Consider the following 19793-nt stretch of genomic DNA (forward strand, 5'->3'; position numbering starts at 1 on the left):
TCCACTCTTAGGCTTTTAAAAAATTTTTTTCGCCTGTAGAGATGGGGTCTTACTATATTGCCTAGGCTAGTCTCAAACTCCTGGGCTCAAGTGATCCTCCTGCCTTGGCCTCCCAAAGTGTTAGGATTACAGTCATGAGTCGCCATACCTGGCCCAAATTCAATTTAGTTGAACACATTTTTGTAATCTAAAAATGTATAAAAGCAATGTTAGTTTAAGACCAGGGGAAATTAATACAGGAAATTTAAGAAGTTCAGATTAACTAAGCTTTCTATGAGGAAGTAAATAAAGTAAATGTACATAAATTAGAATATTATACTACTATTGTTTTTATACTATTATTAAACCAAAGAGAAGGCAGATTATGAAAATGGTTTATTTTTTTTTTTTGAGACAGAGTCTTACTGTATTGCCTAGGCTGGAGTACAGTGGTGTGATCATTCCTCACTGCAGCCTTGCACTCCTGTGCTCTATGGATCCTCCTGTCTCAGCATCCCGTGTAACTGGGACTACAGGCACATGCACCTTGCCTGGCTAACTTTTTGCAGAGACAAGATCTCACTATATTGCCCAATCTGGCCTTGAACTTGTGGCCTCAAGTGATCCTTCCTCCTTGGCCTCCCAAAGTTCTGGGATCACAGGTGTAAGCCACCATATCTGGCCTCAAAATGGTCTAATTTTGAATGATTCATTTTGATTAAACATTGTTTAATTGTTTGAGAAATTTCTGTCTATATGGATATGAGTGTGTAACTCTCTCTCTTTAAACTGTTAACAGTGGTGATTCAGCTGTGTCCCTTCTTATGAGCCAAATATGATTAGCCAAGGCTATTAAATCAACTCTAGCTAAACCTTTCTTTTTGCTTTCAGAACTGCAGTCTCAATAAGAATGTTTTGCTTAAAAGAACCAAAACATTTGAAGCATTAGGAGTTCATTTTTTTCCTTTTGGATTTATTCTATTTAAAATTTATTTAAGTGCTTACAAGTTTGTATAAAGCATTTATTACAGGAAACTTTGTAATCTGATGTGTTAATTTTCTTCTATTTAGTGTTAACTGTCTGAACTAGATAATTCTAGAGTTTGCAGATAATGGCCATTGCAGAATTGAAATAGTTTCTTAAGGAGTGGTGGGGGTGGCGTTAACCATTTCAAACTCAGCTGTCCTAGGCTGAGCACATCAGGGACATAGAAGCGTTTCCCTCTACAGCCTGAGTCCTGGGAAATGTGGCAATTTTTCATCTTCTGACATATTACAGACACACCAAAAAGAAACTGAGACTGGAACCTCAGAGGACAAAACTCTAGAGTGGGTATAGTATATACTGCTCGGGTGATGGGTGCACCAAAATCTCACAGATCACCCCTGAAGAATGTACTCATGTAACCGAACACCACCTGTTCCCCAATAACCAATGGAAATACAAAATTGAAAAAAAATAAAGTTTCACAGGAGACTACTGATCAGTTACAACACAAGGCATGAGCTATGGTACTTGGACAGCTTCGCTTCAACGCAGCAAATTGTAGTTTCAGTGAGAAGTCCAGGAGCACTCTGAGCTCAGTTGCCTCTGCAAGGCACCCAGGCTGCAGGAGAGGTGGAAGACCAAGCCTCAGCACTTGAGGGCTCCAGGAGCTGTGCTTTTCTGCTTTATAAGTTCCGGCTGGACAATGTCAGTGGACTCACCAGACCATCCAAGAATAAAACAAAGACCGCCAGTGCTAAATAATACAAAGTCATCTTTATTATTTTGACAGGGAAAGGAACATATGCCAGTGAAGAAATTTACTGAGTGGTGTAATGATTAATTTTATGTGTCTACTCGCCTAGGCCATGGTGCCCTGTTCTTTGTTTCAACAATATAAAGAATTTTTTTAGATGTCATTAACATTTAAGTCAACAGATTTTGAGTTAAGCAGAATCCATAATGTGGGTGGGCCTCCTCCAATCAGCTGAAGGCCTTAAGAGAAAAAGACTGACCTCCCCTGAGCAAGAAGAAATTCTGCTGCCAGATTGCTTTTATTTATTTATTTATTTATTTATTTATTTATTTATTTATTTATTTTTTGAGACAGGGTCTTGCTCTATCACCTAGGCTGGAGTGCAGTGGTGTGATCATGGCTCACTGGAGCCTCACCCTTCTGGGCTAAAGTGATCCTCCAACCTCAGCCCCCTGAGTAGCTGGGACTACAGGCATGTGCCACCATGTCCAGCTAATTTTTTTTTTGGTAGAGATGGGGTCTTGCTGTGTTGCCCAGGCTGGTGTCAAACTCCTGAGCTAAAGTGTTCTTCCCAACTTAACCTTCCAAAGTGCTGGAATTACAGGCATGAGCCACCATGCCCAGCCCAGACTGCCTTTCAGTGCAACTCTTCCCTGGGTCTCTACTCTTGATGGCCAGCCCTGCAGATTTTGGACTTGCCAGCCCCTAAAATAGTGTGACTCAATCCTTAAAATCTGTCTCTCTCATTCTCTTCACATCCTATTGTTTCTGTTTCTCTGGAGGACCTTGGATAATACAACTAGTGTGCTGAACAGAAAACTCTGGGGATTTTAACTGCTAGAATGGGGAAGTTCACAGTGATTATGCTAATTAAGCATTGACTTTTGTCTTCTAGACAGGATGAAATTATTCCATGGGTCTATATGCAGTCCGTCAAAATAATTCCCACTGCTCGTTGATCAGGAAATTGTCTTCCGTGAAGTCCAATGTGTTCTGACATCCCAGGTCCCAGATGCTCATACTGCAGCTGGTTGGAGCCAGCCGAGATAAAGCACAGCATTCATTTTGATAATGACTTGGCAAGTGCTGCTGTAAGTGGGAAGATTTTCTTTCCTCTAATTTCCTACCAAGATTTTCTTCTGACTAATGTATACTCAGCATACATGAGTTCTCAATAAAAATTGTGTTTTCTTTTTTCCTTTAAGATTCAATAGCCATAAATTGCCACACCAAAGAAATACGGCTAGAGCAAAAGGAAGGCAAGAAGTAAACATTAAAGAAATGAAATAAGATTTTTCCCTCTTTTCCATCAGTGCACTGATGTATTTTAATGTCAACCATGGCTAGAGACTGTTGAGGCATGAAGGGTTAGAATATGAGTCTTGTTCATACTTCCTGAATCCTCCATCGAGAAACCTGAGTGTTAGGGACTGACTTGTGCCCTCTGTCCCAAATTCTTATGTTGAATCCCTAACCCCCAATGCGACTGTATTTGGAGGTAGGGCTTATCAGGGGGTAATAAAAGATAAATGAGATCAGAAAGATGAGACTCTAATCTAATAGGATTGGTGTCCCTGTAAGAAGAGGAAAAGGCATCAGAGACCTCTATCTCTTTCTGCTGTGTAAAAGGCCATGTGAAGACTCAGCAAGAAGGTGGCCGTCTAAAAGTCAGGAAGAGAGCCCTTGCTGGGAACCAAATTTGCCAGCACTTTGATCTTGGACTTTAGTCTTCAGAACTGTGAGAAAATAAATGCCTGTTGTTTAAGTCACCCAGCATGTGGAATTTTGCTATGGCAGCCCATGCAGACTAAGATGCTGAGACAGTCTCTCGTTTGGACCACTGATGGGGGGGAGTCAGCTTGCCTTCTCTGATCTAATAGTTTTGCTCAGTGGAAGGTGACACCAGGCCAAAGACACATTGACTCCATCCTTTACTTGTGTTTTCTTGTAAAATGTAGAGTCTGCCATGCCCTGGCTTTAAGTCTTTTGGGGTTTTCTCGGTGGCTGCATGATCACATTCTAATTCTTCAGAAAGTCATTCACAAATCTTCACATTGTGTGGCCAGGTGTGGTGGCTCACACCTGTAACCCCAGCACTTCGGGAGGCTAAGGTGGCAGAATCCCTTGAGGCTTGGAGTTCAAGACTAGTCTGGCCAACATGATGAAACCCTGTCTCTACTAAAAATACAAAAATTAGCTAGTGTGGTGGTGCACGCCTGTAGTCCAAGCTATCTGGGAGGCCGAGGCATGAGAATTGCTTGAACCTGGGACACAGAGGTTGCGGTGAGGCAAGATCTCACCACTGCACTCCAGCCTGGGTGGCAGAGTAAGACTCTGTCTCAATTGAAAAAAAAAAAAAAGGCCTTCACATTAAAGGCCCAAGCTCCTTCTCTTCCCACATCACTTTCTACTCTATGTCCTGTGTCTTCTAGTACATGGGCCCTGTATTAATCCATTTTCATGCTGCTATGAAGAAATACTCGAGGCTAGGTAATTTATAAAGGAAAGAGGTTTAATTGACTCAAAGTTCCACAGGGCTGGGGAGGCCTCAAGAAACTAACAATCATTGTGGAAGGGGAAGCAAACTTGTCCTTCTTCACTTGGCTGCAGGAAGGAGAGTCCTGAGCAAAAGAGTTTTGGAAAAGCTCCTTGTAAACGTTCAGATCTCGTGAGAACTCACTTATCACAAGAACAGCATGAGGGTAACCGCCCCCATGATTTAATTACCTCCCACAGGGTCCCTCCCCCAACACGTGTGAGTTACACTTCGGATTACAATTCAAGATGAGATTTGGGTGGGGACACAAAGCCAGACCATATAAGGCCCTGTGTAGCTGTCAGAATAATGATTCCCCAGGATACCTGCCCTCTGATCCCTAACACCTGTGAATATGGCACATTACATGGCAAAAGGGACTTTGCAGGTAGAATTAAGGTCACAGACCTTAGAATGGGGAGGTTATCCTGGCTGATTCAGGTGGGTCCAATATACTCACATGCACTCTTAAAGATGAAAGAGGGAGGCAGACAAGCCGTAGAGAGTGGAAGAGGCGGGAGAGAGTCACAGTGCAAGAGGGACTTCTGCGGGTGCTGACTGTCATGATAACATAAGCCATGAGCCAGGGAGAGCAGGCGGCCTCCAGATGCTGAGGGCAACCCCTGTCCAGCAGCCAGCAAGGAAACAAGGACTTCATGCTACAACCTCACGCAGCTGACTTCTGTCAGCAGCCCCAGTGAGCCTGGATGTGGATCCTCCCCCAGAACTCAGCCCCGATGATAGCTTGGTTTTGGCTTTGAGAGACGAAGCACAGAAGCCAGCAGAGCCTGTGAGATTTCTGACCTCCCTTGGGAAGTGTAAGATAATACACTTGTATCATTGTAAACTATGTTAGTCGCAGTTTATTCCAGAAGCCACAGGAAACATTGCCCCTGCACATGTCCTCATTTGCATGCTTTCTTGCGTGCTGCTGCTGGGAACACCTGTGCTTCAGCTCTCCACTAAGTTAAAATCTCACCTGTCCTGGAAGGCCCAGCTTCCACAGCCACCCTGAGCAGCACTGCCCTGCCCTTAATGACAGAGCAGAATGAATCACCGTCTTCTCTGTGCTTGTTTTGCTTCTATCTCAACATAGTGCGTGTGGTGAGTGGTTAGCCTCTATGCGATGGTCGCCTTTTGCTGCAGTCTGATCCTTGTCCCTAGCCCAGTGCCTGACAGTCTGCCTGTCAATCAAATATTTATTTATTCTATGTTGTGCCACACAGGTGTGTCATAGGTACTAGGTATACAGGGATGCCTAAGTCAGACCCAGGGCCCTTCATTCTCCCATAGACCTTCTAGGCTACACATGTTCAGGGCCTCATAAACATCGGCTAAGTTAATTGAACCAAGACCTCCTAGAGACAAGCCACAATCACCAGGAAGCAGGATTGGCCTGGTCTCTCTGTCAGGGCAGCCTCATGTATATGCACACAGGAGTCTTCCTCCCACAGCATAGACCATCTGCCATCTGCAGGAAGGTGTGGGGCACCAGGAATGCTCATCGCAGGGTGGTGGTTGCCTCAGCCATGATTTGCCTGGGGCACGATAGAGTGCCGCTTTCCTTCTTCTCCTCAAACTTCCTTTTTATAAGGTGACTGCAATAATATTTACACACATAGTTTCCAAAAGGCTTTTTTCACATTCGCAATGACGTTTAATTCTTAGGACAAACCTAGGGTACACACAGAAGTAAAGCAAAGAACACATTTGATTGATTACAATTGTATAGCTGTTTTATTTAGTCTTTCCTGCTGAAAAGTCCCAGTTATATAACTACAGGTTAATTAGGGGCTGCTAATGGTTTAGCCTTTTTCTTGCATATAGGCATTTACAAGAAATAGCTGAAGCTAAGTTTTGCTTATGTTGGGAAATCAAGCAAGATCTGCATCTCTTACGAGGCCTAACTGGTTTAGTCTGTGTTAGCTCAGTAGTGTACCCGACCGCTTCCGGCTTGGAGCTGTTTGGATCGGTGTTTTCACAAATAAACTCTACACTTTTATGGTGCCTCAGTTTACCATTTAACAGAGGCCTCAGAAGAAATCCACTCTGCCGACCCCTCGGTCACAGACTTCCAGCCTCCAGAACTGTGGGCAGATAAATGCCTGTTACTTAAGCTGCCCAGTCTGTGGGTCTTATGGCAGCCCAAGCACATGAATCCACTTACCTGTGGCCTTATTTAAGTTCCCTCCCATCCCTGGCCTCCCTGACCCCCCCTGTCTACTTTAATCTCTGTGACCACGTCCCCATCTCCACCGTGCAAGTTGGGGGCCAGGCTGGCTCAGCAGGGCCTTGAGCTGGCCTAGGGTAACCCCAAGGCTGAAGATTCACCAGTGATAAACAGAGACACAGAGAGACACATGTCGGGCTGAGCTGGAAGCTGGATGGGAGAGTTGGGGGCTCAGTGCCAGAGAAGAGGCGGGAAGGGTCTCCTGTGCGGCAGGGGTCAAGGGATGGATAGAAGCCTCAGCATGTGGACAACAGACATGAATTGGAAGCTCCTGGAGCCTACAGGGAAAGAAGCTGAGGTTTGCAGCTGCTTGTCCCGATGGTTATCTCTGTGTGCAGTTGACCTTGCTGGCCAGAGGTGAGGCAGCTGGGCTGGGAAAGCTGGGAGGCGACCCCCTGCTGCAGGGACATCTTTCCTCGTGCTCTTCAGAGTCACGATTCACACACTTCTCCCCCTTCTTCTTCTGGGAGCCTTCTACAGGCTGGGAATGCTTCTTCCTTAAGGACCTCCAAGATGCACCCTTTGTTTGTGTCCCAGCGTCCACCACTGTGCCAGACACAGTAACTCCCCTGTAGACGCAGGTTGAACAAAAGGATCAATTAGGAAATCAGTTTGCAACTGCCACTTTCCTTTCAGTTTTACAGCTTTTATCTGCAAGGCACGATAGGCTTGGTGGAATGACTGGCCAAGATGGCAAGCCAGGAGGAGTTTGCAGCAGAGATTTTTACCCTCATTTTGGATTTGGTGGGGTCAGGTAACCTGAGGGTGATTCTGGAGGATGGTCGATAAAAGCATTCTTGGTTCCAAAGTTTGCAAGAGCTCAGGAGGCAGGTCAGGCATGAAAACTGTGAAAATGATGGCTTGTCCTGTAGAACTCTATAAGGAAGAATGGGGCTGAGTAAATTATTGAATAGCAACTTTTTCTTTCCTTTCCTTTCCTTTTTTTTTTAACCAGTGGGAAGCTGAACATCTCAGAACATCTATTATTATCACTAAAAAAATAGATGTCATAAAATTTATAGCGCTCCATTTAGAGATTGGAAGATCTAGGCATTAAACACTTAAGCCATTTTCTAATGCTATAAAATAAGATTAATGATGTATCCTTTTTAATGATCCCTTTTCTAAGATTAAAATCTTTGATGTGGAAAATGTTCATTGCTGTTCCTATTTCGAGGCCTGGGTGAATTACCTTACCTTCTCTGACTGTGACAGACCCCTGTGCCCACTGCAAAGTTCTACCTTCCCATTTATTGGGTTTCCCAGATTTTCTAAATTTATTGATTTAACTCTAGTGGTTCAATTTATTCCAGAAATTTATTCACTAACTGCATGGCACTGCACTTTCTTACACAAGAGAGTTCTTCTATGGTTGACAGTGGAATTCTTGTCAGTCATCAATAGGAATACATGAGCATGTCCTGTTTATAGTTCTGCAGGTAGAACTTGGGTAATATGAGGGATCGTGACTTGTTTGCATGAGGCTGTCAATGAGGATGTATTGTTGAAATTTTAATTGTAATTCAGTGGATAAGCAAGAAATAATAGTTCAGAGCATCGTTCCCCAGAGTCCTTTCATTGTGACCAGGGTTTAAAGTAAGTGGCAAAGTAAACAAAAATGCCACCCCCCAAATATGGAGCAACCCTCCCCACCCCAAACTACCCCCACCCTGACTCTTGGAGCTTCACTGTGGCTGGAGGCTGCTGTCCCTGGCAGTGCTGCAGCCGTAGACACTGCCTGCTCATGGGACAGACCTGTCTTGTGTCTCAGCACACAGCCTAATGCGCTACTCCTTCTGCAACTATCACTCTAGTTTCAGCATAGCTCTTCCTTATTTTAGCCCGAATGGCTGACGCTGGTTGTATTCAGTGATGGGAGACAGAAACTAGAGAACAAAAAGAAGAGCTGCTGCTGCTTCCTCTTTTCTCCCTCCTCAGCCAAGCATGATGCAGAAGGTCAGCTCTTAGAGGAGGAGCAAGCAGGCCAGGACTGCTTCAGCATCCACTCGTGTGCAACTTAACACTCGCATGGTAACACCATGCGAAGTTTGCGGACATAAAAAGAAATGACACCGGGTCCTCTTCCCCAGATGAGATGAGTAGCATGCAGACCACAGGACAGCAGCCCCCGCAGTGCAGCGCGCTGTGTACTGCTGCAAAAGGAGGGACAGACATGCCTGAGGACGAAGCCACTAACTGGGAGCTGGGGAGAGAGAGAAGAGGGCATGGGATGTGGGTTTTGATGGCTGAACAGGAGTTTCCTAGGGACCTGCGGAAGGGAAGAGTGGACAGGACAAAAATAAATAAAGCCAGAGTTCTGTGTCACAAACGGTGGACTGTCAGTACGGCTGGTGGGAGGGGCGGTGCAGCACCCAGTCAGCAGTAGGGCTGGGTGGGCAGCTCAGGGCCAGACTATGAATGAGCTTTCTAGTGTGTATGGCTCTGGCCAGGCACAGTCCTGGTTTTCAAGCAAGGACTTGATTTAAATAGATCAGATTCTTCTAACATGGAGCTCAGGAGGGAGACCAGGCATAGGGTGGCTACCAAGCGCCTGCCAGAAATGGTGAGGCCTGGGCTGGGGAGGACGGAGAAGCTGGACCCAGAAGACACGCTTAGGGAGAAGCGACTGCGATTTGTGAGGGAGTGAGATGGGAGACCCGCAGCTTCTGACGGCAGTGTCGAGTGGACGGTGACACCGCGCACCCAGAAAGGCAGTCATAGAAGGTCCAGCAGGTTCGTGGGGAAGCTGGTGGAAAGGTCCTCGAGGCATCTGCCTGCCTTCTCTGCTTTTCACCCCTTGCCCTGCCCTTGTCAGTCTTGTGAGCCTTGGTGAGCGTCGGGGAACTTCACCGGGAGAGGCAGAGCCATGGCCCAAGCTGTGCCCAGCTTGGAGGGGGTGCACAGGAGGAGTGTGGCCTGGAGAAGCCTGCCCACGCCTCCTTCTGTGGGGGCCAGCGGCGGCTTGGGCTGGTGCTCCCACGCTTGTGCCTTCTATTAGCCTGTGCTAGTCCACAGGCCAGCGGCTGGGTCTCATCCCAGCAAGGAAATTTGGAGCTTCCCGCTTTCCTCTTGCTTTTCTTTAGACAAGGTATATGGTGAACTCAGTCCTCCCCCAGCTGCTTCTGGGGAGTGTGGCAAAGCACAAAGCGTTGAGATCTCCTGGTTCAGGGAGAGAGGGATCTAGTGCCTAAAAAACGTGACAAGAACACTTGGCTTTTCTGAAAACACTCATCGTTCTTTCCTAGCATAGCAGTTATTTTCTGCCCCCGGGCTTTGGCGACAGTGTTGTCTGGTTCCACAGATGTCAAAAACTCAAGTTTATGCAAAGACTTTCACTTCTCAGGCTCCAAGGCCTCCACAAGCTCCCCTCATCTGTGTTCATGGACTTGAATTTCATGTTGTCGAATGAGTGTCAGGTAGTGGCAGAAATAACGCATGTATCACACGTTTATTGATTTATTTCCCTTGGATTTATTTTACTTTAGAACACCATTACCCAAAGCAGAACTCCTGAAATGCTAGTCCTACAACATCATCTTTGAAGAATGGGTTTCATTTTCAGATGCTTGGGAAATACTGCGTTCCCTGCGCTGCTGTTGCACATCAATTCTCAACTCACAGTAAAGGCTCTGAGAAGGCCTGCATTATAAAACTGTGCAGACAGGGTCTCCCCAAGTTGCACACATGAGATCCTGGACTCCGCTTAGTGGTTTTCGTTTTTTTCCTAAATGCGTTTTGAACAGCCAGGGTACAGACTACCGTGAAGACCACCCTAGGACACACAAACCATGAAAGCCTTTCTAAGTCATGTTGTTGAGTCTGTAAAAGAGGAGGAAATTTGGGAAATGGGCAGCAGGCTTTTCCTGGCCCTCAAGAGAGGATCTCACTCCTTTTTGCATTGATCTCCCTTTTCCATTTTTACTTTGCCTCTAATTAATTTCTCTTATTGCTCTTCACCCCATTTCTTGGTGTTTTGCCTCAGATGAAAGTAGGGTAATTAGTTTCTTATCTCTGTTTTAAAGGAATTTCATCTGGCTTCCAGCTCAGGGGCTAATTATGGCTTTATGGATTTCCTTCTTTGAAATACATCTATGCTAAATACTGCCAGCTTCTCATTCACTTCAAGCTAAAGTGGGAAGCTCTGTAGGCCTAAATCTCTCCCTTCACTTTAGATTCATACTGTTAATGATAAAAAGGGGGAGAGGAGGCTGGGTGTGGTGGCTCATGCCTGTAATCCCAGCACTTCGGGAGGCCAAGGTGGGCAGATCACTTGAGGCCAGGAGTTCAAGACCAGCCTGGTCAATGTGGCAAAACCCCATTTCTACAGAAAACAGGCAAAAATTGGCCAGGTGTGGTGGCACACACCAGTAATCCCAGCTACTTGGGAGGCTGAGGTGGGAGGATTGCTTGAGCCCAGGAGGTGGAGGCTGTAGTCTGCTGAGATCGTGCCACTGCACTCCAGCTTGGGTGATGGAGTGAGACTCTGTCTCAAAACAAAAACAAAAACAAAAACCAACAAAGTCCTAAGTCAGTCCAAAAAGTGGGAGAGGAATTAGGTGGACTAACAAAGTAATATGTACATGTTATAACTTCAGGCTATTTCTGTTTGTCAGGAGATTGCTTTACCTGGGTCAATTATTTGGTTCCTCTGTGGCTCAGTTTTCTCATCAGTAAAATGGAAGAATAACAGCATGTAACTCACAAAATTGTAGCCAGAAAGAAATGTCAAACATTTAGAATAATGATTGGCGCAGAGCTTTAATAATAATAACAACAACAAGGCCAGGTGCAGTGGCTCATGCCTGTAATCCCAGCACTTTGGAAGGCCGAGGCAGGTGGATCACAAGGTCAGGAGATCGAGACTATCCTGGCTAACACGGTGAAACCCCGTCTCTACTAAAAAAAAAAAAAAAAAAAAAAATTAGCCGGGCATGGTGGCAGGCGCCTGTAGTCCCAGCTACTCGGGAGACTGAGGCAGGATAATGGCGTGAACCCGAGAGGCAGAGCTTGGCAGTGAGCTGAGATTGTGCCACTGCGCTCCAGCCTGGGCGACAAAGCGAGACTCTGTCTCAAAAAAAAAAAAAAAAAAACAAAAAAAAAAAAACAAAAATAAAAAACCAAAACAAAACAATAATAATACATAATATTACTCTAAAGAGATACTTAAATGAGTTTTTCTAAATTTACATCTAATTCTTTTTCCCAGGCTTTACTCAATAAAATCAATCATGATAAATCCTGGAAAACAGAGCCTTAACATCACAGTGTTATTAATTCACCAAGCATTGCTGGCACTTTTTACTTTATTCTGGAGATCCAAAAATGCTTCTGGTCTGGACACTCGAATAGCAGAGTGAGCGAGAGGTCCTGGGGGGAATTTGGAGGTCTGAGTCCTGATTCCCAGTCCCCCACTTCCTAGTGATGGGCTCTTGGGTCACTACCGAATGACCATCGCTGACGTGCACTGAGGGCTTACCAGGTGCCGAGCAAATTTCAAAGCACCTTTCCTGCATCTCCATTGTGGACATGGGACAGTGAGGTGACAAGAGGCGCTCAGTCACCAGCGAACCTCAATTTCATCTGTGAAATAATAACACCTCCCACTCATCCCTCCCGGTGGGATTATCAGAAGCTTGAATGACATTGAGTGTCTAGAAAGTACTTTGAAAGCTGCAGTGTTCTGGTGGATGAATGTAGGAGGTCCTCAAGTTTTCACTGAAAAGCTTCTGGTTGATGCGTGATTTCTCCCCTTTGCAGGAAGCCGACAAGAAGCATGTTACTGAGTGATCTTGGGTTTCCATCCTCCGTGCCCGTGCATCCACACGTGGACCCAGCCAGCAAGGAGAAGTCTACCAGGCAGGAGGAGGGGAGACACAAAGAGCCCCCGCAGTAAGTCATAAGAAACCGCCTGCACTCTGACTTTCTTTAGCTTCCTCAGCATTTTGTACAGGGCTCCCATTGACCGACGTGGGGGTTAGAACTGGAAGGAAAGGTCCCTCTCCTCCCATCTGGAGGTGTTGAAGTAGCACTGGGCAAAGCCCAGGGTGGTACCTCTGGGGCTACGGCAGGACAGGGGTGTTTAGTGGGTTGGAAGTCCCCATCCCCAACAAAACATCTCTGACCTAGTTTAAGACATTGGAGGTCCACACACATTTCATTTGAAAAAGGAGTTTCTAACTCTTAAGATAGAAACCCTTAGTGAGAATCAACTGACCTTTCCTCTGCACTCCATCACATTTTAATTTTTTTTAACTTTTTTTTTGGAGACAGGGTCTTGCTCAGTTGTCCAGGCTGGAGGGCAGTGGCGTGATCATAGCTGACTGCAGCCGTGATCTCCTGGGCTCAAGTGATCTCATCTCAGCCTCCCGAGTAGCTGGGACCACAGGTGTGTGCCACCAATTAGGTGTGCAGCTAATTTTACTATTTTTATTTTTTAATAGATATAAGGTCTTGTGTTGTTCAGGCTAGTCTCGAACTCCTGAGATCAAGGAATCTTCCCGCCTTGGCCTCTGAAAGCGCTAGGATTGCAGGCACAAGACATCTTTACGCTTTGTGGAGGTTCTGTTTGCTTCTGCACCTTGGTCCAATCCTAGCATGGTCAGTTATCACCAAGTTGGTGTCTCTTATGCCACTGTGTGTTCCCGAAGGAGAGATAGTTTATTTTTCCTTGTGCCCCACCTCAAAGGGCGATCAGCATATTAAGCCGCCACTCCAGATTGTATAGGCTTCCAATCAATGCGCTGTCTTGCAAATGGTCCCAGAACTACCCTCTCTTCAATATGCCTCTTTTGACAGAGCTCAAGGTACAGGAAAATCTCCTCAAATGCAGAAAAGTCTTTGAGTGTGAATTTAATTTTCAGTGCATCAAAAAATCGTTTAGCACTAGGAAGATCGTCTCTCTGACGGGAACGGTGTGTGCCTCTAAAGAATGGGTTCCTTGAGAGGGTAGGAAATGATTCTGAAGGCTTCTTAACATGAAATGGTGCTGTGCTGGTTGAAAAAAAAAGTCAGTTCTGTTATTTCAGAATTCTACTTTCTGCTTCCTTCCCAATTGTACAAGCTACATGACATGGAACTCTGTATGCTAGGCAGTTCTGCAAAGGGACAGGCAGTCCTTGGGTCTGGGTTGAAAACAGGAGCTTAAGTCCAGTCTCTCCAAGCACTGGTTAGCTGCATGCGACATGGCATGTACACAGATGCTGCATTCTGAAGTCAGGATCACCAGCAACAGATAGAAAGAGACCCTGGGCGTGATGGCTTATGCCTGTAATCCCAGTACTTTGGGAGGGATTGCCCGAGTCGAAGAGTTCAAGACCAGCTTGGACAACACAGAAAGACCCCTGTCTATACAAAAAAAAGAAAAATTAAAAAACACCATGCTGGGAAACATACTGAGACTCTTGTTTCTACAAAAGAGATCCCCCCTCTTTTTTTTTGAGACACAGTCTCATTGTCACCCAGGCTGGAGTGCAGTGGCATGATCTTGGCTCACTGCAACTTCCGCCTCCCAGATTCAAGTGATTCTCCTGCCTCAGCCTCCCAAGTAGCTGGGATTACTAGCATGCACCACCACACCCGGCTAATTTTTGTATTTTTAGTAGAGGCGAGGTTTCACCACATTGGTCAGCTGGTCTTGAACTCCTGGCCTCAAGGGATCCACCCGTCTCAGCCTCCCAAAGTGCTGGGAATACAGGGGCTAGCCACCAAACCTGGCCCTTTTTTTTTTTTTTTAAGGGTCTGTGTCTCAATATGTTGCCCAGGCTGCTCTGGAACTCTTGGTCTCAAGTGATTCTCCTGCCTCAGCCTCCCAAGTAGCTAGGATTACAGGCGCACACCACCTAGCCTAGTTTATCCCAAATTTTTAAATAGAAATTTGTATTCCTGAAAGAAATATGAAAAGGACCAAAGCTAAGTGGTTTTCACTTGTTTGTTTGCATGTTGGAAGTGAGATTGCCTTTAGATCCTCTTTCCCAATATTACTATAAATTAAACTAACTTTAAAGTGACGAACTTTCCTTCCAAGCTTACTGCACTATTTAAAGGCCCTTGTGGTCTAAAAGCAAAAGATCGTATGTTTTAAGGATGAATGGTGCCATTGTTACTATGCGAATGCTCACTATGTTTAGGCTCTGTGTTGAGTTTTACTCAGTCACTCATTTAAAAAATTTATTTATTAATGCATCACTTCGTTTATTCACTTAGCACCTGTGTTGAATACCTGCTATATCTCACGAACTGTGATAGGCACTGGTGGAAACAGAAGTCAGTGAGATACATGAAGGAGGCCTGTAGTCAAGACAGAAATTAAGACAAAAAAACACAAAAATGCCTGAGAATTGGCCAGGCCCGGTGGCTCATACTTGTAATCCCAGCACTTTAGGAGGCCGAGGTGGGTGGATCATTTGAGGTCAGGAGTTCGAGACCAGCCTGGCCAACATGATAAAACCCCGACTCTACTAAAAATACAAAAATTAGCTGAGCGTGGTGGCAGATGCCTGTAATCCCAGGTACTCCGGAGGCTGAGGCAGGAGAATTGCTTGAACCTGGGAGGCGGAGGTTGCAGTGAGCCGAGATCGCGCCGCTGCACTTCAGCTTGGGTGACAGAGCGAGACTCCGTCTCAAAAAAAAAAAAAGCCTGAGAATTGTTGTGTTACCAAAAAGAAAGCACAGAGTGCCACAGGAGTCCTCCTGTGTTTGGCTGCCCCATCTTTCCCTAAGCTTTACAACAACGCTGTTAACGCCCACTGTGCAGATGGGGAAACTGAGGGGTGGAGCTTACTTACGGAGCGAGAGTTTGCAAAACCAAGTTGACGAAACTCTACATGTTCTTACCACTCCATCTCCTCTGTGGCTTGGAACTTCCACGCTGAAGAGTCCAGATGGACCTTAATTTTAGAGACCTTAGAATGAGTTTAGGTTTATATGCTCTAGAACTCACTAGACATGTCAGGGAAGGGACAGCTGTGGGGAAGGGCGTGCATTGTGCTGAGAATTATGTATAAGAAGCCAGCTCAACAGTGAAAGGTGGTGATCATTTTTCAAGTGTCCTTGGTTTTTCATGTGTCATAAAATTGTATTATTCAGGAAAAATCCCCACAATCAAATTAAAAACTTCTATGAAAATATAAAAAGAAAAGCTTACTGATGCATGCTTATGAACTGGTTACAGTACTTGCTCTGTGGCCTCAGGGCTGGAGGGCTGTGTTTTTTCAGAGGTGACCAGGGACCATCCAAACACGGCCTCCTTCCATGACTGTGACCTTCTGTTAACCAGCATAGACTCTTCTGGTCCCATTCAGAGAGTGAATTCCTTCATTAGCTGGGAAGGCGTGGTCCCACCTACTTATAGGAATGAGGGGCCACCTTCATCCTACCCCATAGGGTGCAACTGGCCACAGCCTTACCTATCCGTATAACGCACAATTGTCAGGTAATAACTCCGTGGGCCGCCCTGGTTTGGGCCATGTTTCCTCAGCTCCCTGGGAGTGATGGTGGTTGTAATCATGTTCTGCAGTCCCAACGAAGGCTCCCACCCAGTTGAGGAAAAGTCAGCTTGTTTGTTGCAGCAAGATCAGCCCACATGGGCAGGGTATCCCCCAAGTGAGGCAGTGATGCGGCTCCCAGGGGCCCCAGGACAGGAGCCACACTGCTGGCACACACCTCAGACTCCAGGCAGCAGCCGCTACCTCCAGGGTTCAGCTCCCAGTTCCCCGGCCCACTCTGTTCTCCCACGCTTCACCTTGTTCCAAGAGAAAGCTTTGTTTCATGCTTCAGAAAACTACTGTGGGCCTGGAAAGCCTTTCAGGCAGAGGCATTCTAATTAGTATTGTGAGTTCCCTGGGAAAATCATTTTCCAGGCTTCAAAGAACCTCTGATGATTCTCTAACTTTTCATGAGGGTCCCTGGGACATCTTAACCATGAAGCTCGTTCCACTTAGGTTTTTGAGTCAGAAATGCAGGAATTTTCCGCTGGTAGTGGCTGGAGCTTCCTTGAGATGAGTGAAGAGCAGGTGAGGTCTCCTGCCTCCCACCATCACCAGCCTGGATCAGGAGGGGAGAAGGAACTTGCTTGCACATTTTGCAACCAAACCCCATGGTAGAAAAGGGCCCTCGTAGTGGGTCTTAAGATAGATGAAAGGAAAAAAAAAGAGCCCTCACTTGCTCCATTTCCCCAGCCACTGCCCATGGATGCCATTGGCTGATCCCTCCACTTATTTATTCAAGTATTGCTCCAGCATCCCCTGTGTGCCAGGTGGAGGCCTCTCCTGGGGTGCAGTGGTGCACCCTGAAGTCCCGTTCTGGCAGGGGAGACAGAGCATGGACAAATGAGTAAGCGGACCCCGAAATGTCAGCTAGCAATGCTGAGCCAGAAGGATCAAAAGTGGGGGACTGAGGTGTGGGAGGACGTGTGCACTAAACAGGGCCTCAGGGAAGGGGAAGTGGTCTCTGAGCAGAGATCTGGTGAAGTCCAGGAGAGTCCCATGTATATCCAGGAGAGCCTTGGTCCAGGCACAGGGCAGGGAAGGAGCGGGTCCTGAAATGACACGGGCTGGCCTGTGGAAGGAGCACCTGAAGGCTGGCATGGAGGGAGGGACTGGCCGCAGGGAAATGTGACCAGCGACTGCTTCATGCGGTGCAGGACTGGCAGCAGGGGACTTTGACCGGCAGCTCCATCGTGGGGCACAATCTTCTAATCTCTAAGTGGCCCTTTCCATGGAGCTGTCATGGATAAATGTTTGCTGTAGCTATTGTGGAGCACTGGGCCCTGGTCCTTTCTACGAGAGCAGCCATTCTGAACTGGGTGTGACTTTGCTCCCCACGGGACATCTGGCAAGTCTGGAGACGTTGTCACAGCTTGTGTGTGTGTGCAGGGGCGCACATCCAGTGGGTAGAGGCCAAGGGTCCTGCTAAGCATCCCACAGTGCACAGGACAATCTCACAAGGAATTATCCAACCCCAACTGTCAAGTGTGCTGAGGTTAAGAACCCTGAGACCAAACAGGAGCATCAGTGGGCACGGGGAAGGATGCACGTTTTGACTGACAGTCACTGGTACCAGGCTCTGGAGGGCCTTGTGGGGTGGTGGAAGGCATATGGGGAAGAGGTGCTTGGCTTCTGCAAATCCTTCTCCCATGGGAGAGAAGTCTGCATGGCTCACAGGTGACCCATCCCCACAGTGATCGGGACGGAGCGGACCACTGCCTGGGCCACTGCCTCGGCCTCTCATACAGTTTAGCAAAGACCAATGTCAGAGCCTGAGACCATGAGCTCTGGCCTAGGATGGATGGATAGATGCTTTCACTTTCTTGACAGGTATCTCCAAGACCCAAGGCCATGGCTAGCTCATCTCACAGTGGTGCTCACTGGGCTAAGCAATTTGCACACATTGACCTATGATCTGCCCTTTGCTACAGCTATTATCTACGTGGTAGTGCCGAACAATGAGCAGGTACATTCCTGGTGCAGGGTGTTTGCCTTTGCTGTGATCTGATCTGCCTGGAATGCTCCCTCCTCACTTCTCCTGCCCTTTCAGTATCCGGGTCTCAGCTGGAACACTGCCCCCAAGCAGAGGCCCTTACCCCTCCAGTTCGTTTCCTTCATCCTTGTTTTCATACCACTTACTAGCCTAATTGAAAACAAGCTACTCGAATGAAGAAGTCATTGTAGTATAATTCAATTACTCTAGTCTTGAAAACAAAAAAGGGAGGACCCTCCTCCCCAGGACAATTTCAGGGAAGAAGCTTCCGGCTCCACCACCAGCACCCAAAGCTGAAAATCTACTTAAACGATTCCCTGATTTTTATACTTGGAATGTAATAAATGTATTTTAACTGTTCTGTCGGTATTTACATATACCCAGGCTGGGCTTCTGTGGCCCCCGCTGAGACTGGCCCCCTGCCCCTCAGAGCACAGCCCTAAGTATCAGTCTCCCAGGGCCCTTTCTCTGGGTCCTGCACCTTCCTCCCCTGCCCCCCTGCCTCCTTTATTAAAACAACACCTGTCCCATGTCACAGCCCCTCAGGTGCCGGCTCAACTGAGGTGTCCGTGGCTGGACAGAGGTCTGATGTGCTTCTTGGTGCAGGAGGCGCTGGGTGGGAAGGGAGGAAAGGGTGGGAAGGGAGGAAAGGGTGGGAAGGGAGTCGGGGGAACAGCAACCGGTGACTGGGAGGGAAAGGGCAGGGGACACCCCGGAGGGCAGGCAGGCTCACCTCCTGCCCCTTCGGGGGTGGTACCCGCCTCACTTGATGCTGCCTGAGGCGGCATCCTGTCTGGCCCTGCTTGGCTGTGAGTGTGCCAGGCCCGTATGGTTACCCCAGGAAATGGGAGCTGCACAAAGCCACGTGCAGAATCGCGTGGGAGTTTAATAATCCCGGCTGGTGATTGCTACCCCGCTGCTGCGTTCCTCCCCATCAGACCCCTCACAGGCTTCTCTCCAACCCGACGCTCCAGCTTCTGAGGTGTGTCCGTTCTCTGAAGCGATTCTACACCTTTTAGGCTCTGGACTCCATATTTCTAATTTTTTTGTGTGGGGGGTCTCTCCCCACTTCCCCCATTAGTTCACGTCATCTTTGTGCAAAAAGGATCACTTGTCAGCCGTGGGGAAGAAAGGGCTGGTACTGCTCTAAAGCTGCTTAAGTTATGACATTAGGGAAAATAAGCCGGCTTCATTGGGCCTGGGGTAGGCGCCTGAGCACTGGAAATTTTAAGAGCTTCCCAGGAGATTTTACTGCAGCCAGGGTTGAAGATCACCGAATTGAATATGTTCTCAACTCTTTAAAAATGTGTGTTTGTTTACATAAATATATGTCTATTTTTCCTGCCAGAGAAAGGTGGGGTCCTACTGGCTTCAGCTCCTGCAGCCCCCCTCCCCCCTCCCCCCCCCCGCACTGTGGCTGTGACACATCAGTATTCAGTCACCTGGAGGCCGCCTGTGGCTGTGTGACCCAGGATAGGCCCTCTGACTTCTCTGTGCCGGAGTCGTCTCATCCATGAAATGGGAATTGTCAAGGCACCTACTTCATTGGGTCGTCACTGCGCAGCCCCATAGCGCCCCACGCCTTGCATGCCTTTGGCTCATTCCTCACAATCAGGCCTTTTGCTGTGAAGGTAGCATCTCTTTTTAAAAAGATCTGCTGCTGGTGGTGGTGGGGTGGGGGGGGGCGGGGGGCGGTGTTCTTTCCGGGGGCATCTGGGGTTTGAGAAGCGCAGGACCCTGCAGGCTTCCGTCTCCTGTGAGTGTTTTCAAAGTTAACTTTGGGACGGTTCTCCCGGAGGGCCGGACAGAAACTCAAAGAACCGGCCTCAGG

At 47.3% G+C, this 19793-nt stretch overlaps 2 protein-coding genes across 2 annotated transcripts in view; one reads left to right on the top strand and one right to left on the bottom strand.

Moving 5' to 3' along the window:
• Positions 1-19793, top strand: part of B3GALT5 (beta-1,3-galactosyltransferase 5) — a 113366-nt gene that overhangs the window by 31982 nt on the left and 61591 nt on the right. Inside the window, exon 3 of the mRNA XM_037984834.2 lies at positions 12245-12376. The gene's annotated coding sequence lies outside the window, so the exon portion shown is untranslated. The remainder of the gene's footprint in view (positions 1-12244; positions 12377-19793) is intronic.
• LOC103219019 (putative uncharacterized protein B3GALT5-AS1) lies at positions 14204-19613 on the bottom strand. Its single transcript, XM_007968439.3, has 2 exons — positions 19405-19613; positions 14204-16785 (listed from the first exon to the last, which is right to left on the bottom strand). The coding sequence occupies exons 1-2, from the start codon at positions 19471-19473 to the stop codon at positions 16699-16701; spliced, it is 156 nt and encodes a 51-aa protein (XP_007966630.1). The 5' UTR covers positions 19474-19613; the 3' UTR covers positions 14204-16698.

This window comes from Chlorocebus sabaeus, chromosome 2, assembly GCF_047675955.1.
Source record: "Chlorocebus sabaeus isolate Y175 chromosome 2, mChlSab1.0.hap1, whole genome shotgun sequence".
NCBI classification, from domain to species: domain Eukaryota; kingdom Metazoa; phylum Chordata; class Mammalia; order Primates; family Cercopithecidae; genus Chlorocebus; species Chlorocebus sabaeus.